Below are 27,164 nucleotides of genomic sequence, written 5' to 3' on the forward strand. Positions count from 1 at the left end.
ATATGTGTACGATAAGATATTCGAGAAGTTTCCTAAAAATAGGTAGAATACTGAATTCTCTGTAGTTATTTGGATTTTCCAGTGATGTTTTATAAGACTTAACTAATGGAATAATTGTGGCTGTTGATAAACATTGGGGAACCTTTTGTTAACATGCTGTTATAAAAAGAAGCGAGTGACATTATAAGATTGTTACTGCGAGAGTTTTTAAGATGTTCGGCACTTATTCCAAAACAATCGTAGGATTTATTTTTTTTAAGATTTAAAATACATTTTTCAATATCAGCTGTTGAAATAAATTTTGAATTAGGCTCTTTTCTTATATGTGGAATTTGTTGAGGATTAAATTCGTTATTTGTATATTGCGGCGTATTAAGTGTTTTTTGAAAATGATGGCTAAATTCTTCAACGATTTTGTTTTTGTTTTGCAATTTATTAATTGTAAAGAGTCGAGTATTATTTTTATTTTTTATTTTGCGAATATTGTCCCAAAACTTTTGAGGATTAGTATTGCGTAGGTATTCGATATTTTTGGTTTTTTCGTAGATTTTTTTGTTATGTGCTGCTTTAACAGCTTTACTGAAGTTTTTTCGGGAATAGATATATCTTTTGTAGACTATGCATTCTACTGACTTGTTATAATCTGATTTTTGCCATTGCTTTGCCAGTGCCATTGTAAGTGAATACTTACATGTCACTTGTTGTCCAAAACACTGTTTAACTGCCAAGAGAGCTGCATTTTTGATTTTGGAACTTGTGATTTTAATTTCTGCTTCTATTTTTTCATCTATAAATGTGTAATTGCTAAATGCTATTGATAGATTATGATTATAAAAATCAATAAACTTTTCATTCTTCTATGCATGTTTTGGAACTGAATCATACTTTTCCATTATATTATTTATTTCGTTAGATAAGCTGCTACCTTTAATGTTTATACTTGTGGATACCGGAAGGTGATCACTATTATTAAACGGTGAAGGGGGAATAACTTGACAATTTGTAAAACATAGTTCTGTATCTTTTAAAGATGCTATGTGGTCAATGTAAGAAGAATTTAAAAGAGTTTTATATTGATAGGTGTAGGTAAGACCAGCACCATTGATTATATCGACAAAAACCAACTCGTTTGATTTAATAAAATTTGTGAGATGTTTTGAGAGATTGTTTCGAGTTTTGTTGTTACGAAATTCTAAATCATATATTTTATAAGGAAATGACTGAAAGTCTCCAGATATAATACATTCTGCTTTATCCTCATAGTTGTTCATGATTGAAGTAATTGTTTGTAATTGAGAAGAATATTTATCGTACGATTCATTTTTGTTACGACAGCATGAAAGGTAAACCCCAATAAAATTAAATGACGCTTGTTTATTGTGCTTTTTATTGCAAGAATGTTTTCATCCTCATGTATCATATGAAAAGACGACATACCTTTTTTAATAAAGAATGCCTTTCCTCCATACGGTCTACCATATGTATTTTTTTTCTGCCGCATGAAAGATAACATTATGTGTTAGTATTACGGCTCGGCAAAGAAACAAAGCGTAGTTTAAAATAGCTCGGCAGCGAACGTGTTAAATATCAATAAATAAAACGTTGATCGGTTTGCCATTAACAATCTATCGGATTTATTTAAAATTATTGGCTTTTTTTTTTACGAGTTTGTTTGTTCTATGCCTTAGTTGCATTGAGTTGCAGACATGCTTTTTTGGTAAAACGGCTTATATCAAAAGTTTATGTCGGAACTGCTACCGAGATTTATGATATCCTATGTTATTGTTGCCGGATATTCTCCCAAAATTTTTTTAAGAAATTTAAATTTATAAGAAAGTAAAAAGAGATGGAAAAGACTATTAACTCAATTAATTTTGTTTTAATGACCTTTTGAAAATTGATCATCAAAACTTTTTTATGAGTTGCTGTAAGGTTTTAAATTAAAAATTTGTTAAAAAGTTTACAAATTGTGAAAAAAAGCAAAAATGGCAGCATCGCCAGAAAGTCTTCATGCAAACACTTCAACTCCACATTTAAAAAGAACAGATTATATAAAAAGAATGGATAGTAGCGAATCGTCGACATCAAGTTGGGATCTTTTGCCAAATGTATTAAATATATATTTTTTTCTTTTCATTATTTACAGAGTTATTGTTAGTAAATGTGTTAAATTTTGTTATAAAAATTGTTTTGGACAAAAAGTTATTTATAAAGTTTTTAATATTATTTATAGTATTAGATTTTTAAGTAACAAGTTTTTAATATTTTGAAAAACCATTGTAATATTTGTAAAACATGATTTGACCATATATTGTCATCCTCAGTTGAATTTTAGTAAAAATTATCTGATAATAACGGTATAAAATTTAGTTTAAATTAGTTGTTGCAAAAAAATATAACAGAAAACTGTAACTTTAATTTTTTTTAGAGGAAAATTATAAAATTGATTTTATATTTAATATTTTTTATTTTATATTTTTTATAAATAGGATTTTATATTATTTTATATTATATTTACTTTTGTATGAGGGAAATTATGGTTTTAAAGATTTAAATAAAAGCTTAGTAAACAATAAAAAATTGATAATAAAATTGATAATAAATTCATATTTTCAAACTATATTACTTTAATTATTAATTAGTTTAAAAATATATTTTTGTATGTTATACGTTACTAATATAGTTTAAAAATATGTTAAAAATTTTTTTTTTGAAAAAAATATACTAATATTATTAGTAGATTTTTTTCAAAAAACAACCATAAGTGGTGTAAATTAGTTGGATTAGATTTTGTTTCATTCATCTCCGTCTTTAAGTTTATAAAAGTTAGTGTTTATCTAGAGTTACAAACTTTTCAATGAAAATAATAAATCTTGTTTAGTTTGTTTTGTAAAAGGTTGTTGAAAATACAAAAGTAAATAAGAGCAATATTTTTTTATTTAAAATAATTTATGATTTCTAACTTCTTTAGAATATTGCAGTTCACAATATATATATATATATATATATATATATATATATATATATATATATATATATATATATATATATATATATATATATATATATATATATATATATATATATATATATAATATATATATATATATATATATATAGATATATAGGGCATTTCCAAAAAATCATGCGCAGAAACTCATATATGTTTTGTCTATTATTTTCATAATAACAAATCTGGCGATCTTCAATTTGCTCTCATTTAATTCTAACCTATATAAATATGTTGTAAACAAAAAATGGTTTACATTAGTAATGTTAACAAAGAATAAATTAAGTTTGAAGCTGAATCATGCACAAAACAGAAAAACTCACATTTTAGTTACTAGATAAATAAAAATTGAACTTTTTTTAAAAAGTTAAAATTGGCAACTCAAACACTTTCGAACTATTTAGGAAAAAAGTTCGAACTTTTTCAAACTTTTTTTAATAGTTTTTTATTTATTTAAAATTGAAAACAAAAGGGTACAAGTAAAATACAAATCTGTTAATTTTATTTATAAAGACTTTTTATTTGTTTATAAAAAGTAATTGCAAGTTATCATCCTGCAACCAATTTCTTTTTCAATGTGAAAATAATCCAAGGCTAGAGAGCCCTTTCACAAGATCATACAATTTAAAAACCATATATTTTATTTAAACATTTTCAGTTCTTTAGCTAGAGTCAATTCTTTGTTATAATTTCTAATATCGTAACCATTTTTGGCTTTATTAATATCGAGTCTATCTCTCTAAGCTGGAATAATCTTTGAATATGAATAATTTGCAAAATTATCTATATTATTTCTTTTTATTTTATTCTCAAACAGATTACCTGAATTTAAACAACTGGGTTTAACAAGTATATCATTTTTATGTACTAAATTATTATATTATTAATTTAATTTTTATTGATGCTTTTACATTTGAGAACCTCTATTTTGTGTTTATTTTTAAGTGTCTTGTAATAGTGCGTTGCAGCTTTTGGCATAAAAATGAAAATGCTTTTAAACTTCAGATCTTCTAGATGTGCTAATGCTGAGTAGCCATTTTTGTTTGAACTTAAAACTCTTTATAATTTTAATTTCAAATGTAAATAAACAGTGGTCAAATGGTGAAAAAGTACAAAGCAATGTTTAGTTCAAACTATTAAGTGAAAAAGTTTGAACTAGAACATTAAAAATTTTGGCGAAAAGTTCGAATGTTCGAATTTGAACATGTTCGAAATAGCAGCCCTAGTCACACCAATCGTTTAAATGCAATTCATGAATGATCACGCATGGAAGTCACGCACAGAAGTTAGGAATTCGTTAATTCGTTAGATATTTTTAAGAAAATAAATTGCTTGTGAGTATTTTAAGTGAAGTATTATACTTCTACAACTCATATTTGATATATTTTTGATGAGAAATGGCAGTCATCAATTATTTCTAGCTAAAGTATAGCATTTTTAAAATTATTGTTTATTTTCAAACTGTAGCGATATTATTATGCAAAAAAAAAAAAAATGATCAAAATATATATATTTAACTTATTCAGGTAACTTAAAACATGATAAAAATAATTTTCAATAAATGTTTTTTAAGAAAATCATAGTATTAAGCATATTGCTTTAAGTCCCAGCTTTTAATTGCTAAAGCAAAGAAAAATAAAAAACCACGCACAGAAATGAAAATGCCCTATATATATATATATATATATATATTTATATATATATATATATATATATATATATATATATATATATATATATATATATATATATATATATATATATATATATATATATATTTATATATATATACTTATTGTATTTGTTAACTTTTTTTAAATATTAAATTGTACTGTTTGGTTTATTGCTAGTTTTGATGATTGTTTGTATGAAAATAATTTGTATGAAATAAAAAAATTTTATGAACTTAATTCAACAAATTTCAAAATTTTAAAATCAATGAAAATAAATATTTAATTTTTTTTAAGGAATAATTATTAATTTTTGAATTTTTAAATACAAACATCTGTTTTCAATGAATTAAATAATTGAAGATCAAAAATATTTTGTGATACTGAAGTTGCTTAATTTATCCCTCGATTGATACATTTTATGATTGCCTAACAAATTAATCACAAAGTCTTTTGAACCTCAATTTCCAAAATAGTCAAATTACGCATCAAACTTCTCAATCTTAATTTTGAAAATAGTTATGCACCTAATATAAATTTACACATTGAATACTACATGATGGGCAACTAGATAATAAAGAATCTGGAAAAAAAAGAATTATATCAACACTCAAAAAAGATATCTGAAGATAATTTGAAATATTTTTTATTTTTTTATTTATTTAGTAACCTAATGCTAGTTTAGTAATTTTTGCAAGAAATTAAAATAATTGTACATTATTTTATTAGTTAATTTTAATGTTTGAATTTGTTGTTTTTTTTGAATTTTTTGGAATCCAGTTGAATGAATTTATTAGCTATTCTGTGATATAATTCTAAACAGCCTACAAACAATGACTTTGCCCTGTTCTATTAGATTAGCTACTTCTATAAAAATGACTAGTGTTATGTGGACATAGCCCACAAATTTTTAATTATTTGATTTTCAGTTGGTGTTAACATTATAAATGAAACAGTGATTTAACAATTGTTCTATTTTTTACACTGATCCAACCGAGCAATTTCAACATTTCTGTTTTGTGAGTTAACCAATAACATTTTATTAAAATTCTCATCGCTATATTTTGTAGTTTTTCTAAAATATTTAAGTTATTACTATTTACATCAAGAAAAATAGTAGCACAGTATGCAGTGAATATCTTTTCTGTACACATAGTGTGGAGCAATATAATCAAATTAATCAATAATAATGCATTATTTCATGCAATCACCAAACTCAATGACTCAAAAGTCATCCAATATTACTTTTATATTATTGTTTTGATTTGTCTCTTTTTTTGAGTTAACAATAAGCATGGCTTTGGACTCAAGTGCATTTACTTTAAACTTTGTAACTTTGAATCTCTCTATTAATTATTTTGCTTTTTTAAGGTCTTTCTATTAATTTTAATGCTCTTTTAAGGTATAGCGTTACTGTTATAACAAATTTATTGTTATTTAAAAATGTTCTTCTTAGAAAGCAATAATTAAATAGCTGATTCAGTTGATCTAATTTTCCTGAAACCAAATTAATAATGATAAAAAAATTACTTTCAAAATAACTTGATTTTTTCCAATTAAAAGTAACTTTTCCAGTCTTTAATGATAATTTAATTATTTTTAATAAAATACTTGAAAATGATAAACATAATTCCTTGAAGATAATAACATTTAAGCCTTTGCGCATTGATTTTTTGTTTTATTTTTGTTTTATTATATCATTTTAGTCTTGCATGGTAAAACCAGGAATAATATCATTTGATAAATTTTCCATTGCATTATAATTCTTTGAGTAGAAGTTGTAATTTCTATGATACTTTGGATTAAAGATTCATTATATTTATCTGCAGTTGATTTTTTTGTTTCATTTTTACTAAATTTACTTACAATATTTTCATCATCAACTTTAATTTTTTTTTAAACATCTTCGCTTCCAACAAGGCTGCAAGCAGCCACTAATTAAAGTTGGAAGTTACTGAAAGAGAAAATATGAAGATTGTAGAGCAAGATAACGATTGACGGACGACTTAAAAGATTGCAAATTATATGAATCAGGAAAGCAAGATGAAGGAAGCGAATTCCAAAGAGCTGATGTTCGAGGAAAAAAACAAGACAAATAAGCGTTTTTGGAGCACTTAGGAACAGTCACAGAAAAAGGATGACACTTAATTGAATGATGAGCAACACGAAAATGAATTTTAGTAGATGGCACAAGAGACGCTAGCTCTTTAGAACAGTGCCCATTATAGTATTTATAGAAAAGAGAAAGAGAATTACGAGAAAGCAACATTACGACGATGTAATAATAGTTTGAGGTTGGCTGCAAGAGCAGGTCCAACTATGTTTACAATGCGTTTTTGCACCTTGTCTAAAAGAGAAAGGGCATCATTACAAGATTCGCTCCAGATATGGCAACAGTATTCCATACAAGGCCAGATTTGAGATTTATAGAGATAGAGAATAGAATCTGAATTAAGAAAGTGACGAGCTCGATAAAGAGATGCAACCTTAGCAGATGCTAATTTTGCAACTGATTTGATATATGGTTTCCAAGAACGATTGGAAGTAAGAGTTAACCCTAGAAGATGAAGAGTAGGTGACTCATCGAGTACATCACCGTTCATAAATATAGGAAGATCTAAATTATTTCGATAACGATTGGCTAAAAAAAATTGAGTTTAATCTGAATTAAAGTTCACCAACCACTGTGAGCCCCATGCTGTAGCAGAAGTGAGATCCTTTTCAAGCTCAAATGCCCCCTCCAAGCAATCAGAGGGTGTTGGTTTCTTATCACGATAAGAATAAATGGTAGTATCATCAGCAAACAATGCCACCATAGATGTGAGAATATCTGGAAGATCATTAATGTAAATTAAAAAGAGTATATGGCCAAGGATAGAACCTTGAGGAACCCCTGAAGTTACAGAATAAGAAGAAGAGTGTTGTCCATCGAGGACAACTTTTATGCTACGATGGATTCAATGATCTTAAAAATGTTGCCGGATACACAATAAGAAGAAAGCTTATGGAGAAGACCAGCATGCCAGCAACTTTATCAAAAGCTTTTGAAATGTCAAGAGCAATGGTCTTAACTTCTCCACCTTTATCTAATGCACGATAAAACCTGTCCGTTATTGCTGTTAGCAAATCAGCTGTAGAATGAGAAGATCGAAGTCCATATTGATGGTCAGAAAGTAAGTTATTAGATTCAAGATGAGAAATTAAGTGTTTGTTAATTAAAGATTCAAAAACCTTGCTTATGACTTATGGGACGGTAGTTAGACGAATCAGATCGCTCTCCAGAATTTTTGAAAATAGGGATAACAGATGCCGCTTTCCAGCAGGCTAGAAAACAAGACTTTGATAAGCACTTGTTGAATAGTTTTCAGAGTATAGACGACAGCTCCGGAGAACACTTCTGCAAGACAATAACAGCTATGTTGTCCAGGCCACAAGCTGTAGAAGAGTCTAGGCAGAAAATCACTTTAGATACAGAAGCTGGAGTGATATGAATGTCAAGCAATGGATCAACTTGTTTGTTGACAATATCAGGTAAAATGCAACTAGTGGAATCAAGAGATGATATTGATGAAAAGTTTTTAGCAAACAATTCAGCTTTGTCTTTAGGTGAGGTGACAAAGTCTGAGCCATACAAGAGAGGTGGAATTATAGATTTGCCCTTATTAATGATATTATTAAAAATTCTCCAGAAGTCACGAGAGCCTAATTTTTGGGATGATATACGAGATTTCATGACCTGAGAATAGCGGGTTTGGCATTAGACAAACATTTTTTACAATTGTTTCTAGCAGTAATAAACAGACGTCTGTTTTCTGGAGAATTGTTTTGCTGATAAATATGGAAGTAACGGTTTTGATTGGCAATCGCAGCAGCACATCAAAACCGTTTTTCCTCACAGTGTGAGGAAAACCATGGAGGAGAGTGAGGCTTGACCTGGAATCGTCGAGAGGAAATAAAAGATTCCATGCCAGCCTGAATCCACGAAGTTATGTAAGTAGCACATTTGTTGACAGGAAGATGGAAGATTTCTACCCAAGGGCCATCACGAAGAAAATCACAGAAAGAATCCCAGTCAGCTTTACTGTAGTTATAAGAGGTTCGATAATAGGGGGATTCAGGTGATGAAGAAGAATGAGATATTAGTTTTAGAGAGATCAAACTGTGATCAGAAGAACCTAAGGGTGAGTGTGGAGAAACTGAGCACTGACTAGGATCAGAAACAAGACATAAGTCGAGTAGAGAAGGTAGATGATTCGGGTTGTCAGGAAAGCGAGTTGAAAAGTTGACTATTTGAGTTAGGGATTGAGAAAGGCAAAATTTGTGAGCTTTAATATCATCCATTATGTCTGGTTTAATTAATAGTTTGACAGTTGTTAGATATTTTAACAAATTCTTTAGGATAATTTTTGACTATATCAATTTTTAATTTCTAGTAATCAGCTTTTAGTTTCTCAATAATTATGTTTTTTTATTTCTTTTTTTTTTTTAATTTTCTATATTGTATTTTTCATTTGCTTTCACTATACCCATGGTATTTATACCTAACATATATTTTTTCACTCTTGATTATATTCTTTTATTGTATCTATTTATTTAGAATTCCTTAATCAGTTATTGTGAATATTATTATTGATTTATTATTATTAGTGATTGTTATTGATATTATTATTCATTTTAAAATTGATTTTAAAAATTTTTCTTGAATTACTGTTAGTCATTATTTCAACATCAATTGCTTTTTCATATTTGTTAATTCAATTGAGATGTTTTTATTAATAAAGAACAGTCAGTTTTATAGAAGTTAAGTTTATTATTAACAATACTATTGGTTGTGTTTTCTAGTTTCGGATTGTCTTTTTTCTAAGAATATTTACAAGTAATCATTTCATGGTCAGAAAGTGTTTTTTTTTTCGATAATTTCGATAAGAGTTAAATTAGTGATTGCTAAATCAATACAAGTACTTGATTTTTCAGATATTTTTATTGGTTCACTATTGAAAATAAATATTTTATTATTTTTGATAGATTACTTAAGTTTTATAGCGTATTAGGTTTACTTAAGTTTCATAGTGTGTTTCTCATTTAAAAGAATTTTTATGTTGACATCACCAAGAATGGTAACATTTAAAAATGATTTGTATTAATCCAAGAATAAAAAAATTTCAAGAAGGTGTTTTTGTTCTTCTCTGGAGATCTAAAACACTGCTTTGAAAATTAGTTTTCTTAATGACTAGTTAAATAGATAACAACCAACAACACATGTCTTAGATAGTAGATTTAGGATCTGACCTAACTTTAATGTCACTTTTATAATATAATATGCAACCACCGTTACAAGCACCTGTTAAATCTAAATTTATAAAAGAATATCCAAAAATTTCAAGCTTTTTATCAAAGATGTTAGGTGGGTTTCAGTTAGTCCAAGTGTGGTTTAAATTTTTCTTCGTACAGTTTCTTCATACTCTGTCAATTTTATTTATAACCATTAATATGCAATTTTAATTGCATTTTAAGTATAATTATAAAATATTCTTTTTTTTTTTTTCAAAACTTTTGTTTTTTAAAATGTATAAAAAAGGGGATATCTGCTACTATTGTATGTTGCTTTAATGCAGTTGTTAATACAGCTAATACAGAAATGATTTAATAATTTTAAAATTTTCCTTGATTAACCTTTTAAAGAGAGATTATTGGGAAGATCAGAATGTCCAAGTTCAGTTATAAAGGTTAACAAGTCTGGAGAATCAGAATTAATAATGATTGTCAGAGAGACTTGTGCCCTTTCTTGAGACAATTTTTGAAAAATTGTTTTGGTTTCTGTTTGAAAACTTTCAAAACCCATTAACTTCAATTGTATGTTAATTCTATTGGTCAAAATGTTTGTTTTTAATGACTTGTTTTGCTCATTAAAAAAAATTAATTGCTTTATTTCTTGTATTAAAGTAAAGAAAGGAATTAATTAAATTGTATTATAATTTAATATATTATTTTATAATATACTACATAAAAATAATTAAAATAACAGTTAAAATATTAAAATTGTTTTACTTTATACTTAAATCATATTTACTATAATTAATTTAATATTAGAAAATAATTGACAGTTTTTGTTTTACTTCTTCCTAGCTTCTTCTACTTATTATACTATTTATTATAATTAATTAGTTATTTTAAGTTCTGATTAGTATTATACTTTGTTTATATTTTAAACTGTAGGATGGAACTGCAGTAATAGACTTGGGTTCAGATACACCACTATCATTTACTTCAGGTAGCCTGACACCAACAGAAAAAAATGCCAAAAATGAATATGATTTTATGCAACAGATGCGCACTAAAATTGTTGAAGAAGTTGGTGGCCAGGTATATATGAGATTTTAGATATTTTTGATTAAATGAAATACTAAAAGTGATGCAGATGTAGTGACCAATTAGGGACAATTACATGTTGTTTTTTTAAACTAAAAAGTTGTACTCTGGAATTCTATGTTAAAGTAAACTATAGCTTTTAATTTTAATTTTTTCCATAATTACCCAAGGGTCTGGTAGTGAGCTGGAGCCATTAGTTCTTTAGGAGCAAATAACAGCAAAAAAAAAATTAGTGCTTGACAAGCAGCTTCTGCACCTTTTTACTGCTTCACAATTTATTTACTGCTTCACCATTTATTTACTGGTATAATCGAATTGTAAAAACTTTAAAATTGTTAAAAAATTTATATTAGAAACAATTTATTATGAAAAGTTGGTTATATTAAGTTTACTGCTAGATTCATATTTTGAAACTTAAGTTGTTAAAACAATGCTTTACCCTGTAATGAGATCAATGAACTGAAGAAACCCATAATTATTTCGAATTGAATAATATATGGTGATAAGATATCCAACCGATCGAACAACGTTGCCATTTTTTAAACAAAAATCATTTTGTTTAAAAAATGGCAATATCATCATATTTTCTTTGATAGCAACAGAATGGAAAGTAAATAAATCTTGTTTTGTTTTCCAGACAACTCCTTGTGTTTTATTGCAGGTAATTCTCCAGAATCTAAATTTATATGTTCTGCAATGAACATATAAATTTATGTTCTCCAGAATCTAAATTTATATGTTCATTTTCTGGTTTTACTTTAAGAATATGAACAGAGTTTGAAAACCATTTTTGTGCAAACTATCCTATTTAACTCTATAGTAGGGTGAGTCCCTTGAATAGTTCAATTTCCATTTTTTCATCAAGAAATTAGTCTATTGTCCATGTAAGTTGCTTCAAAAACAGCTTCAGAAGCCTCAGGAAGTTTTTGGATAACAAAATGAGCCATAAAAAGTATTTAATCCCAAATACTAGTCAATTAAACTGAAAAAATCAGTCTCTACATTTGGATCCAGATTTCTCCATAAAATTCATTGTTACTTTTTATCATCTTTATGTATTCCAATTCTTAAATACATTTCTGTTTTACCATGAGCTAAAGCGACTGAATATTTTTGAAATCGATGTCAAACTGTTAAAGTAATTTTTTTAGACACACTGACCACGGTAGTCTGCATCATAAATTTTTTTTATAAAATTTGTATACAACTTTTGTATTCTTTTTTTTTTTTTTAAATGGTTGTTATTTTTGCCAGCAAATTTTATACAAATTGATGAAAAAAAATTATTATCTTCTATAACAATTTAAACTTATTTGCTATGTGCTCTAGAATTAAGAGAAACTTCGGTAATTTTTTTTATTATGTTTATTCATTTTGACGTCTTTTTGCTTGTAAAAATCTTTCTTTTATAAATGTATTTACCATATTTAATGCATGTCTGAAATTGTTTCTTTTACATTGCCTATTTTTCAATGTTAATACAAATTACTAGAGATAATGATAGATAAATTACTAGAGATAATGATAGATAAATTACTAGAGATAATGATAGATAAATTACTAGAGATAATGATAGATAAATTACTAGAGATAATGATAGATAAATTACTAGAGATAATGATAGATAAATTACTAGAGATAATGATAGATAAATTACTAGAGATAATGATAGATAAATTACAAGAGATAATGATAGATAAATTACTAGAGATAATGATAGATAAATTACTAGAGATAATGAACATAACAATTGCTCTGTTTGAAAAAATGTACTTAAAAACTTAAAAAAATATTTTAAATAGGTTACTAAAAATTTCGTTAAAAAGTTCAGTAAATTAACAATGCACTAGCGTACAAGCTTTTGGAGCATCATCAATAAAAATAGTTTATCAGGAAATTAACTACTGGGTTTAAATGCTCAATTTGAATAATCCAACAAAAGGCAGAGTATTTCAATGGGGTAGTGAAAACAACCAAATATTCTATAATTAAATATTGTATTAATGACTTTTTATTTTTTTACATGAAAAAAACATGTAAAAGAATTTTATTTTTTCTTTTACAAATCAAATTAGTTTTCAGTGTGATAAAAACAGTAAAGTTTACTAAAACATTTGAAAAACAAATTTAAAAATTGTTCATGTTTCTAGTGAAAATTATAAAGTATTTTGTTAATATACTGATTGAAAAAGTTGCAAATAAATTTTATATCATAAAATGTTTTGATTTTCATTGTATTCTTATATGCTTTTTTCCTTGGCTTGTATCAATTTTGTCAAAAAAAGCAGAAAAGAAACAACATTTTACTTCATTAGTTGTACAGTGCAACTCAGCATAATCACCAATTAAAATATCAATTTCCAACATTGAGGAAATCAATGTTTTTTGGATGTTTCTAATTTTTTGACATCTTTGCCCAATTAACTGCTTTTAAGTTTTTAGTTACATTATTTAGTAAAAAATCTTCAATTGTAGTAATTTTTGCTTCCATATAAAGATTCCTGATGAAATTCCACCAGCATTGTTTTGAATAAATCAGCTTTTCCATTTAACATGTCAGGGAAAATAGTTTGGGCAGAGGTATCCCCGTGCAAGCGCCTTTTTATAAGGAAGTTTGCTGTGTGTAGACATTTTTTCGCAAAGAAAATTATATTTGCCATTAAAAAAAAAAAGTCCTCAATTTCTAAATTTGAAAATGCGGTTGGCGCTGTTGGAAACAATCTAGAATAGTCCTTGCATGTTTACAGTTACCTTTTCTTCTTTATCTTCTAGTTACTCAGTTGCTACATCAGAATTCAAATGTCTTGGTACTTCCATTGTCAAGTAATGCGTTGACCACTACTTTTTTATTTTCATAACAAAAAATAACTGGCACTGTTTGAAGAGATATACAGTTCATTACATATTTTTAGCTTGATTGGATGTTCCGCATATGAGAGCTTTCCGTTTTTCAAAACGGAAAAGCTCTCATATGTTGAACATCTGAAGTATATTTTATTTTTCTTGACTGTCTCCCATATTTCTTCAACATTTTGATTTTCAAATGTTGTACATTTGCATATTTTGTGATCATTTTTGCATGCAGCACATTTCTTTATCCAATTTATTTTCTTTTTGCAGTCATTGTCACAAAAGTATGAGTTTCCTTTAGATGGTTTGAAACCTTTAGTTTTTTTTTAAACCATGTTGAGTCTCTGTTGTTGCAATTTGAAAATCTGCTTCTTCAACAATAAACCTTTTTGAAGTTTCAACATTTTTGTTTAATTTGTTCTCATACACCCAAAGTTTGTATCTTATTAACATCATCTCTGAAACTTTTTTTTGCAGTTGATGGTATAATTTTCTATCTGCAAGTTCCTCCATTCCATTTGCTTCTTTTAGATTTTTTACTGCGACATCCAATACATTGGTGAACTTTCTTATACATGGCCCCCACATCTTAAAATGGGGCCCAATTCTAGAGCTTTTTGCAGGCCCCCCTCTACATACAAACTCTGTGTATACAAAAAAACTGACAGTTTTTTGGCAGAAAAAAAAAGGGAGAAAACAATAAAAAACATGAAGTTTGTTATTTAAAAAACGGTTTAAATTACTTTTAAAATCTAAATCTTATTTCTATTTATTTATAGATTTATGTTTTAAAAAGGATTCTATATGTTTTAAAGTTAAAACTCAAATTATCAATTTTTAAAATTTCAATTTTCAATTTTTGAGACTGGAAGGTTTTAAAGATTTATTCATTTAAAGCATATAACTTTTTTTTACAACCTCAAGCATATAACCTTTTTTTTACTTTTACTTGTTAAGTGGAGAACATTACAACTTTAAGTGAAAAAAATACATGTTTTTTAAGAAATTTTGACTTAAATATCGACTTAAATATTGACTTAAACAGTTTGTAAAAGTTCTTTTGATCTATAATCCTGTTCAAATTAAGGACATTTTAAAATTTTATTTAAAACACTTTGAAACAAACCAACTAAACAAAAATCTAAATATGTTCGAAAAAAGACTCAATAAATGTCATAAATTCTGTCTAAACAAAAAAAAATCTTTAAGAAATTTTTCTTAAATACAAGCAGAAAAAATTATTAAACAAAAACAGAAAGAAGTATAATATTTTTAGCCAGGCCCCATTCACCTCAGGGCCCTATTGCTAGAGTACCAACTGTCCCTCCCCTTGTGTGGGCCGTGCTTCTACATCTTTTGGTTTGTTTTCCATCACAGGTTTGAAGTTATTCAATTCGTCCAAGTACACCTTTCTCCTCGTTCTGCTATATTATTTTTCAAGTCTTTCTTTTGCAGTTTCATATGCAAAATATGAATGTTCAATTCCTTCAGTTGCTTTTAATGTATCACCACATAAATATTGATGTAACTGAAGAAATTTTTATTCAGCTGTTGCTGGAGCTTGATCAATAGGTGTGCAGAATGAAGCTTACTAATTTTCATAATTTTTTTAATCGCAATTAAACATTTGTATCGAGACACGTTTTAGTTGTTTCTATAAATCGTGTCCAATTTTAGCAGTTTTTTCATCTAAATTATTTGTTCCATTTTTCATTGTATATGTGTAGATATGTTTATATATTATATGCGTGATATTTGTAGATTTTATTGAATCCATTTAGCATTTTGCTTTTTCTTCATTATTATCTTCAAACTCCTGATTTAATTTTTGAGTGCTACACCATTGATCTCACTGTTGCTTTCTTGCTAACATTTTAGGTTTTTTTCTCCAGTTTTTCTGCTGTGAAGAAATTATCCTTTTCTATCAATTATGATCCGATGGTGATCGCAAATAATACTGATTATGTGTTATAAATTATATATTTGAAAATCAGATTCTACTGTTTAGATTGGTAATATAACTTTTTAAATCAACATTAATAAATTATTAACTCTGTTTATACAAATGGTTAAAATCGTTAAAATGAAATAAGACTTCTAATTGTGAATATAATTGGTTTTTAATGGTCGACCACTATACCGTTTGTTATCATTAAGGCCATAGTTGTGCCATTCAAATAGTTATGCCCATAATTAAAGTATTTGAATGTCTGTTTATATGCCATTTTCTATTAGGGTTTCTGTTTAACAGTAACAATAAAACAGCTGTTTTTTTTTTTAATAAAAATCATAAACAGCAAACAGCTGTTTTTTTAATGACAGGTTTTACTGTTTTATCAGGGTTTTTTTTAGTTTTTTTTGATTTAAATTAAAGTGACAGAAAATTAAAAACTTTTATTATTTTATTATGTTGTAATAAAATAAAAATCACTTGAAAAGAGTTTGTTTAAAGTTTGGCAATAGAATCAATCATATTAACAGATGAGAGAGCAAGTGAGAAGATTCAAAAATTTTTGGCAATTTCTTTGCGCAAAAGAGTCTTAAAAATATTGTCTCTGATTTGCCTACGAATGGCATTTGATTCGAGCCATAACCAGAAATTCGCCAGTCAATAGCAAGAGATAGATTAAAACTTCACTCTAACAAAAGCTATGTAATGAAAATTCTGCGCAAAGATTTTGATGAAAAGCCAAAAAAAAAGATTGACACCATAAAATTAAAAGTAGCCAATAAAGTAAAGTTTAACATGACTGTCGATGAGGTTACTTAAGAGGACAAAAACTATTTGATCAATATTCATAATAAAACTAAAAATATCACGTATAAAATGGAATTTTTGAATCTTGGATTCATGAAGTGCGCTTGATATGGTTGAAATAAAGAAACAACAGCTAAGTAATTCTACAATATCAATGAAAAAAATTTGGTTGCATCTATACAGAATGAACCATATGTAAACATTTTGTGTTAATCATGGTCTACATCTTGGAGTATGTGACACTTTTTATAAGAAAAAATGCGATACTGAAGATTTAAGCAGTGTCTTTGGTAATAATAATAATGAAAATTATTCTTTTAACGAAGACACTTTTTGAAGTTATAAATGATTACTGTAAAGATGACATTGACTACGATGAACTTAAGAACTCACGCAAGTTGATAAAAATCATCAAACTTTCAAGTGTTCAAAATCAGTTTTTTCAATCAAAAGTCAAGGTTATACTTGGAAAATAAAGTTGTAAAAACTTGCTGGAACACAATTATATATATATATATATATATATATATATATATATATATATATATATATATATATATATATATATATATATATATATATATATATATATTGATATTTAAGGCTGTTTTGTATTATAATAATAAAACAAAACTCATAGTCGGCTGATGATTGCCGTATAGGCATGAAACTTAAAGTACCATAGAAAAAGTTGTTTTTTCTTCATTAATATATATGTATATATATATATATATATATATATATATATATATATATATATATATATATATAGTTCTATAGTTTGTTGGCTTTAGGAAGAGCGGAAGGAAAAAAGTGATTCTTACGCCAACACATACGTCACTTTTAATTACTTTTAACTTTCGTCCAACATTTCCGTGTTGGACGAAAGTAAAAACCATTAATTTAATTACAAATTAATCGTTTTTTAAAAAAACCACAAAAACGCAAATTTAATTGACCAGAATGTTTTTAAAAACATTCTGAATGTTTTTATAACATTTTGAATGTTTTAACAATATAAACAATGTTTTTATTTTTATTTTTTTTAATAAAATGTTTTTATTTTTATTTTTTTTAATAAAATGTTTTTATTTTTATTTTTTTTACTGTAAATCATGCGCGGAGTGTTGCTACATCGACTATCTTATAGCCTGACTCGCAAGGGAGTGCTGCTACATCGACTGACAAATAGCCTGACTCGCAAGGGAGTGCTGCTACATCGACTGACAAATAGCCTGACTCGCAAGGGAGTGCTGCTACATCGACTGACAAATAGCCTGACCCGCAAGGGAGTGCTGCTACATCGACTGAGGGTTTGGTTGGGGCAGGCAGTCTATCATTATTAAAAAAAAAAAATTCCGGTCTTGCATTTTAATTTTTACTTTTTGTCAACAAAATATCGAAAAAACTTTCGGACAACATCTAAGGGTTCTATATATATATATATATATATATATATATATATATATATATATATATATATATATATATATATATATCAACCTTTTAAACAAGCGTACTGTATAAAAAAACAGGTTGACAGGTTAACGGTTGATTAGACATAATTGGACTGCATCATGGAACCTATACTATTGTAACTATTTGCTGGGAACCTCTTGTAATCCTATTGTTGTAATTTATAACTATTTTAAAGTTTTTACAATTCAAATATGCAAAACTATACCATCAGATAAATGATAAAAGCTGCAGAAGATGCTTGTGAAGCAATAAGTTCTTTTATGATGTTCTTTGCTCCTAGAGGACTCATGTCTCCAGCATTAAGTAAGGCACTGCACAGGTGGCAGACAAAACTTAAAAAAAATATTTTTTATATTCAAAACCCTATAATAAAACATATTTGTAGTACTCTATTTGACTACTTTCAAAATTGTTTTAAAATAGTAAAATAGTATTATAGTATCTTTTAAACCACAAAAATCATTTGTAGTTTCATGTAAAATAAAAAAAAAATTTTAAAGAAAAAATGTGAAATTTTTAAATTTTATGCATAGCTATTCAGTCGCGAGCAGTGAATTGTACACAGCAGTAAATGTTTTTATTTCTTTGTACCTGAATTTAAATAAGTTTTATTCATTTGTATTATTCTTTGAAATATGTTTTAGTATTTTCTCCTCTTAGTTATGGATTAGTTATGAAATAAAAAATACAGAATATTAATTGAATTATGAGATGAAAAGATAAATAGTAATCAAAATTACTCAATTCACTGCTTGTATATATTTTTATAAAAAAATAATTAAAAAAAAAGCTATAATAAAAAGTAACTTTTAGAATTCTATGTGCATGCGGAATTAGAATTTAAACTGTTTAACAGAATAGTTTTACGAAAAAAATATAAAGTAATGTATTTATACACTTATAAACTGGCTTTAAAATAACGAGGTAAATTGTTAACGCTTTTATTTTGTACAAAAAGTTTTATACATTTCAGGAAGCCATGAGAACTTATTTTAAATCTGGACATACTTTCAAGGGAAACTATTACCATAGTTTTTGAGGTAGAGATCAAATAAAAATGTCATTAAATAGAGTTTTTAGTTATATATTTATTTTATTTAAGTTTGTCTTTAACCAGTCTGTTTATTTCGATTCGACCAACTCTAAGATGAGTTGACCCAAAAAGTAAAAATACAAGGTTGAGGTCAATTTTTTTCAGACAAAGCTTTATTCTGGTTTTTGGTTGCGTCTTTTGCTTGCCAATTACCCTCATACACTTTGCCTTTAAATAGGTCAAAATAGCACAAAAGTCTTCGATTGGGCGACATTCTGGTACAGCTGGCAGATTGTCAACTTTTTTGAAAAAATTGATATTATGAGTCTCATTGCAGTTGGTCACTGTTTTGGCATAATGCAATGAGGCCAGGTCTGGTGAAAATACATAATTAGCATTGTCATGATGAGCATTAATGAGCTTCACTAATCTTCCTTTAATACAATCCATTTTTGTTGTTGGCTTTATTGACTGCAAGGCCACTGAAGATGAAAAATGGCTTGGAAATACCTTTGTCAGAAGCAGCCAGCCATACGAGCAGCTTGAGTTCAAACTTGCGCTTTTTGCACACAAAAAATTTGTCCTTGTCGCTAGAGTAGAAGGTGCTGTTTTTGTTTATCGTTAAGTGCAACATCATAAAGTAAGACTCATCATCAAGAATGACCAGCTTTCCTTTAAAATCATGATAAAGATGATCAATGCTGGTCTTTATTCACTCATTCTGGCTCTCTTGTCGATCAAGTATATCCTGTTTTGTAAAAGTTTTGATGTCAATGTACTTGGCAAAAGTTTTAATGATATGTGAATGACTGCATCTAAATTTTTGGCAGGCTTGCCTCATTAAAACTTGGTCACTGTGGTATAAGCATCTGAGACCAAATATGGTCTCAGATGCTTGATCACTGATTGTGGGTCATGGTTTTGGCCACTTGACTACTTCCTTGCACTCTTTTGTATCCAAAATCATTCTCAGCAAGTTTGATTATATAATGATAATATAGATAATTCTTTTCGAAATTCGTTGAGCATTGAAGTGATCTACTGTGAACTTTTTGGCTTGCAATTTATTATTCAACTAGAACTTGTAAATCCGTTTTCTTATCTCTACTAGCTTGGACATCATTATTATTTTAATTTTTATAAATTATCTAAACACAAGTAAATTAGCTTGTAGAGAATTAAATAAGAATTAAAATGGATATAAAAATGAAAAAGAAAAGATTAGCTTGTGGCATTTAAAAGTCAGCTAAAGTTAGTCCAGATTTTCAGTAACCACCCCTTATATACAACCAAATGGAGCTAAACACATTGCCCCTAATTTTCCCTTTTGGTTTCTTTTGGTTTCTTTTACATTTTTAAAAAATAACTAGTACTTAAAAACTTTCAACTTGTTATTTACTTGAAATTCATTTTTTTACAAATTGTCTACATATTTTTTTACATTTGTCTAATAATTTGTTTGTTTTTTGGTTTAGTAATATTATAAAATTTGTGAAATTCATGGACAAAATAAACTTTTCCCTAATGATTTACCATTCTTTTAATTTATATTAACTCTTCTAGTTTCTAGTTTTAAATATACCTACATCACATTAAATGCTATATCATCAATTAATGAAGTTGGGAAACCATGTTTTTCTTTTTAAAAAACTTACAGAATAGAAAAAAAATGCTGAACAATGTTATTAATAGTTTATCTAGTCCCGAATTACTTCATGCAACACAATTACTTCATGCAACACAATTACTTCATGCAACACAATTACTTCATGCAACACAATTACTTCATGCAACACAATTACTTCATGCAACACATTTAAAACTCAAAAGTGAGTTTAAGTATGAGTTTGTCAAAAAAAATTCTAAAATTTGAAATAAAAACCTTCAATAAAGCTGCTAAATATTCACCCGTCAATTAAAAATAAATAAATTTTTAAAGTTTTATAAATTTTGTTAAATAACTTTTAGTGTTAGCAACTATTTAACTGAAATTTATAATGAAAATAAATATATCTTAGTACAAAGCTATTATTTGGACATTTAAAGCGTTAAGTAAAAAAAAATTGAAATAAAATTTTTTTTTGGATGATAGCTAGTGAAATAAATTTTTAAAGCTCTGCAAGATCCAACTTATATGTTTACAGATTTATGTTAAAAGAGCAGTTTTTTTGTGGATCAAGTTTTGTAGATTAATAGAGCAATATTTTATTTAGTTTTATTTAACAATTTAAAAATCCCATTGTTGAATGAAAAAATAACATTTCTTATTTAACAATAGGGTTTATGTTATCTCAGTATTTTAAGGTGTCAGGTATGCATTGAAAACAATTACATTTGAAAAATCATATTTGAACCATATCATAAATGACCAATTACATTTTAAGCTAAAAAAAGATATTTACTCTAGTACTCAGGATATACTAGTTTAATATTTGAAAACTTTCAAAATTAATAAATAATTTTGCTTCTTTTGAGACCCAACGTAAAATGTTATTTGTATTTTATATTAGGTCTAATGTTATTTAAATATTGATGTTGTAGGTTTGGGCTGCAGGAAAATCACAAGCACTACGCTTTTTTGATCTGTATTCTAACATTGATACGTTGAGACCTTATTTTGATGTTGAACCAAAAGAGGTTTTAGTTAGGTAATAGTTTTTTAAATTATTGCTGACATTTTTAAAACTTTATTAGAAAATTTAATAACTTGTAAAATTTAATTTGTAAAGCAATGTATTAATAAATATTAAACAAGTTACTTATTAAATATTCAAATTAAAAGTTTAGTGAGAACTTTTATATTATTTATTTTGTTTTAGATTATCACAATCATTAGTTCCCAGGAAAACAACAAAACCACAGGTAATTGAATGATTAAAGAATAACTTCTTAAAACTTAAGTTATTATGTTTGCTGTTATAAATTTTGTAGACTGTAGCTGGAGAATTATATGGACCAATGATGGTTGTGTTTACATTGGTTGCGTTGCTACTTTTTTCTATGAAGTTTTCTGGACATACTGTGGTATGAATAATTTACTTGAAATTTCAATTTTTTTTTTTATTATAAAAATTCTTAGACATTTACTAAAACAAAATTAAACAAATAAATTTGTTTAGCAAGAAGGAACATTGATGGGAACTGCTATAGGAGTATGCTTTGGGTATTGGCTTGGTGGTTCAATTTTCTTCTACTTTTTATCCTATCTCTGTAATGCTCATATCACATTACTTCAGATTGTATCATTGACGGTAATTGTTGTATATTTCCAACTTTGTTTCTTAAGTAATAAACTTTGTTAGAAATAACTTCTTCTTATAAAAGTCTTCATCTTTGTAAACAATAAAAACCTTTACAAAAAGTGCCATATCTTTTTGGTAAATTTACACAGCTTAACTTGCAACAGATAAATTTTTGCATTAGGAAAAGTTTGTGTTGAAATTTTTGTCCTAATTATGTTGATTATTCGAATGGAAAAGTTCATATTTTGGTTTCATGTTGACAGTTATGTATGGATATGGAGTGTTGGTCTCGGAAATGTTATTTTAATCCACTTGTAAATTGATGCCATTATGATTAAATGTATTTGTCTGATTTGTAAATTGATGTCGTTGTGAATGATTGCATTTAATTCAGTCTAGTTAGCTCACTGGAATTATTATAATTATTATAAATTGAAATTATTACAATCATAAGATTGAAATTTAATGATAATAAATAGCATGTTTTATTTTTGAATTTGTGTAATGCAAGTTAAGCTGTGTAACTTTACCAAAAAGATATGGTACTTTTCGTAAAGGTTTCTATTGTTTACAAAGATGAAGACTTTTATAACAAATAAAAGATTTTTGCTTTTTCCTAATGTTCAGACTAAAATAATATTGGTATATAAATATGAAAGTATAAAAGACTTCGCATAAAGATCTTTCAAAAAGTAATGGCCTGGTCTACAATTACTATTATTGAAATGTCCTTTATCATACCTTTGAAGGATGTACCAATGACAAATAACAAATAATAATTATACAACACATTTTTCATACTTAATTTCTTATTTTCTATTGATTATAATAATTAGCATGATACATTTTGATTGGATAGTATTATACATGTGCAGAACACATAACATAATGAAGCTTACATTTAAATTACTTACTTTAACAGACTTATTTTTGGAAGAACTTTTAACTAAATATTTTTGTTGAGGGCATATAGTACATTTATGACATCATAGTTTTTGCATTTATATATATATATATTATTTTAGATCTATATGTTAAAATTTATTTCCGTAACACATGCTTGACTTTCTGGTTGATTAAATAATAAAATCATCAAGGAACATATACAAAAAAGTTCAACAACTTCATGACTCGATGTATTAAAGTTAAAAATATCTTAGATCGTTTAAATCTTATCTCAGTTTATATTGACAAGAATTTGCATATCCCTCTATAAGTTTTATTTTATAAATATTTTATAATACAATTATAAACTTATAATATAAATATTTTATAATTTATAGGTATTTTATTGAAAAAATTTTAAGATAAAAATATTTAAACTATATAGCTATAAAAATATTTATAATTGCTAAATATTTATAAGTGTTAGTATTTCTTATTATTCATAAATATTTATGTTTAGGGTTATGCTTTATTTAGTCATTGCATATGCATACTTCTAGCTACAGTTACGCATGAAAGTACTCATGGTGTATTTTATATTGCAATTTTTATACTAGGTGGATTGTCATCTTTACGAATGGTATTTTAAATTTTTATTGAATTATTTTTGATGATTCTTGCTTAGGTTTACTGATAACTTTTATTTTGTTATTTTAAACATTTTTTTTTTTAATGTTATTTGAAGAAAAATTTTGATTTAATTTTCTATTTTTATACAATTTACAAATACAGCAGTTGTACGGAGTGGCTTCTGCTCCTCTAAATTCGTCAAAAGTCCTTATTTTTCAATCTTCTAAAATCCTCTATTGTCCTCTAAAAAGTTAAAAATTTGATCAAATCTCCTCTTTAACTCCTCTTTTTTATTCTTTCATCTCAATTAATTCTTGGTGTTAAAAATCCCTGGTCTACAAAACAGGTTAACGCCTAAAAACGGGCATTCGGTTTAGAGACAATTCTACAAATAAAATGAGGGGAGGGGGATCTTTAAAAAGTACCGACTTGCTTCTTAAAAAAATCTCTTCTCCCCGCCATAAAATCGCCTCTAATTGGGTTCCAAAATATTGCTTTAACAAATCCATAACATTTAGCATAAAAAATGGCATTATTGACCCCTGTTCAAACTCCACAAGTGTTTTATTTTTAAGAAATAAATGTTTACATATTTGACATGCATTGAGAGATTTCTTGAGTATTTTCTAACACGATCTTATTAAATTTTGCTTAGCTATTGAAGTGTTATTATTTGAGGAGTATATTTTCAAAAGGTCCCAAAAATAAAAACTTTTAGTTTATTCCAATTCCAAATTTTTTAAACTGAAATCCATTGTCTATTTTTACATTAGTTCTAATAATGGACCCTTGGTCTTAATAATAGTTTGAGAAAATATCAATTTCTGTTGTTATGCGCCTATAAATAGTCCAGTTTTTTGTCGATTTTTCAAAATCATTTTTCATCTATATATAAATAAAATTTGAAAATCTAATCTAGATTTATCCCGCAATTTTTATTCCGATATTTTGGGTTTATAAATAAAGTTGCTAGGTAATAAACACATCTTTATTGTTTAAGATTTTTTATACCTTTTATTGTATAGAAATTGTTTGTTTAGTTAGGTGTGTACGTCAGCCGAACTTGGTCAAAACATCAAGGTATAATAATTGGCAGTATTGTTGCAACTATACATTTACTATTTCTTCTTTATCTACATTTTGCGTACCATTCAACGTATGAAGGTATTATTATAACATGTTCGATTTAAAATTGTTTTATATTTATAAATGATTCAATTTAATTATGAATTCAATTAATAACTAGTTATTATTTTAAATTTAAGCATTTTAATCCTGAAATAAATATAACATAAATATAATAGATAATATAAATATAGTATATAATAATAGATAATATAGATATAAAATAGTTTAAATGGTTAATATCTTTGATATTTAGAAATTTTTTTAGTTATGTTTAATTTCTTATTTAATTTAATTTACTGTTACTTTATGTTAAGAAGCTGCAAATCTCCTTGGTCGAGAAAAAAGATCCATATTTTCTGGTATTTTAGTGCCATCTAGTATTACATCCACTTAAAGGCAATAATTTAAATATGGATAAACAGGCAATAAATTAAATTTGGATAAAGTTAACAATATTTAACAAGAGATGCTGGTGATGATAGTTAAATAAAGGGTTATGCTTCACTTGTTTTAATTATCGCTTAAGTGGTGTTGTGTATAGCGAATCGTATAATGAACAAAGTTTTTAAACGTTAAAATTCTTTGCTGGTCCATTTTTTATTTATTCTTTTAATTTTATGTAAGTATAATAAAAAATATTGACCTAAATTATTTTATATATACATGCATACACTCTAAGAAAAAATCCGTTATATACAACGAACTGCATCTGTCGCTATTGCACCAACGGGTTTTCCGTTATGTTAACGGATTAAAATTTTAACGGATTGAAATTAGTCGGTATTAGTCCGTTAAAATTACGGATTTTTTCTGTACGTGCAACAAACAATTCATTAAAATAAAGGAATTATTACACTAGGCGGCTTTTTCTGTTTTGGTAAAATAAAAAACTTATTACGTTATCGTATTTAATAATTTATTATTCCCTTTATTAAAATTAGAAAGACTTTATTAAAATAAAGCCAGATAGAACTGGATTTCATTACAAAATAGTCCTAATTTTTAAAATATAGATTGTTTTATTATGATATTCAACATCTGATACAAAAAGTACTACTTATAAAAACTAACTTGATCGAGAGAGATTTTTTAGCAAGCTTTAAAAACGTTTTAACTTTTAAATTGAAAACTAATTAAATATTTATAATAATTTAATTCAATATAGAAACTTTCAATTATAATAAAAATTAAAAAATATAAATAAAAATGTAAAAAGTTTTTTAATATAAATTTTATTAATACAGTAATTCAAGGTCAAAAAACATATAAAAAACAGACATGTATACAATTGTTACTTTACTAGGTTTCAATTTTAAATACTTTTGTAAATTTATGTGTGTGCACGTTTCAATTCCAGCAAACTGTTGTCGATTATTTAAACAAACCTTAAAACACAATTAATAGATAAACAAACCTTAAAACACAATTAATAGATAAAAAAAAAAAACCTTAAAACGCAAAGTAAATATTGATGAATATAAATGATATATCATAATACAAAATGGAAATAAATTTACTAAAAAACCCTATAAGAAACATTTGTTGCTAATTCTTTATTTCTAAATTGCTAATAAAAATTATGTTGTTTTATTAGTTCTACATTTTAATGTATTAAACCAGTGTTGATAAACAGCGTGAATCTTCTCGCCTCCACTTTTCCTCCGTAGCAGACGGCGGCAGCCTCCCAATTAATTTTTAGCGGCAAAATTTCCTTTATTCCGCCTTGGCGGAAGACTTAACTTTTACAATATCCAATTATTAAAAATAAGTATTTAACGTTATGGCAAATGATAAAATACATAAAATTTTACCATGTTGACTTTGTAATCACTTAGTTTAATTAATTTTTTTTTTTTTTGTTAAAAAGATTTATTCGCCAATGGCAAAGAAGTAAATTTTCCAACTTTTAACTTTTGTTTTGAATAATAAAGCTACTAATCGCTTTATTAATTAATAATAATAGTTTAAAAAAATTTAAATTATTTTTATAAGTAGAAAAGTTTAAAAAAAAATTAAATTAATAATAATAAAACTACTATTCTACTTAATTTATTAGTTTAAAAAAAATTAGAATTTTTTTAAATACTCAAAACTTTCGCAAATGATCATG

General features: G+C 26.5%; 1 protein-coding gene across 1 annotated transcript; it reads left to right on the forward strand.

Moving 5' to 3' along the window:
• Window positions 1-1,589: 1,589 nt before the first annotated feature.
• On the forward strand, window positions 1,590-25,702 carry LOC100198685 (protein YIPF3). Its single transcript, XM_065804573.1, has 9 exons — window positions 1,590-2,108; window positions 10,897-11,043; window positions 21,711-21,817; window positions 21,989-22,031; window positions 22,101-22,193; window positions 22,289-22,420; window positions 23,817-23,936; window positions 24,967-25,090; window positions 25,369-25,702. The coding sequence occupies exons 1-9, from the start codon at window positions 1,986-1,988 to the stop codon at window positions 25,446-25,448; spliced, it is 969 nt and encodes a 322-aa protein (XP_065660645.1). The 5' UTR covers window positions 1,590-1,985; the 3' UTR covers window positions 25,449-25,702.
• Window positions 25,703-27,164: the final 1,462 nt, after the last annotated feature.

This window comes from Hydra vulgaris, chromosome 09 (assembly GCF_038396675.1).
Source record: "Hydra vulgaris chromosome 09, alternate assembly HydraT2T_AEP".
In the NCBI taxonomy this organism is placed as follows: Eukaryota; Metazoa; Cnidaria; class Hydrozoa; order Anthoathecata; family Hydridae; genus Hydra; species Hydra vulgaris.

What these genes read in the sequence shown, in the direction of transcription:
- LOC100198685 (XM_065804573.1), top strand. Translation starts at nt 1,986, where the DNA reads ATGGCAGCATCGCCAGAAAGTCTTCATGCAAACACTTCAACTCCACAT. An exon ending in AGTTTTCTGGACATACTGTG is followed by an intron (nt 22,194 to 22,288) that starts GTATGAATAATT and finishes AAATTTGTTTAG; the next exon opens with CAAGAAGGAACATTGATGGG. An exon ending in GATTGTCATCTTTACGAATG is followed by an intron (nt 23,937 to 24,966) that starts GTATTTTAAATT and finishes TTGTTTGTTTAG; the next exon opens with TTAGGTGTGTACGTCAGCCG.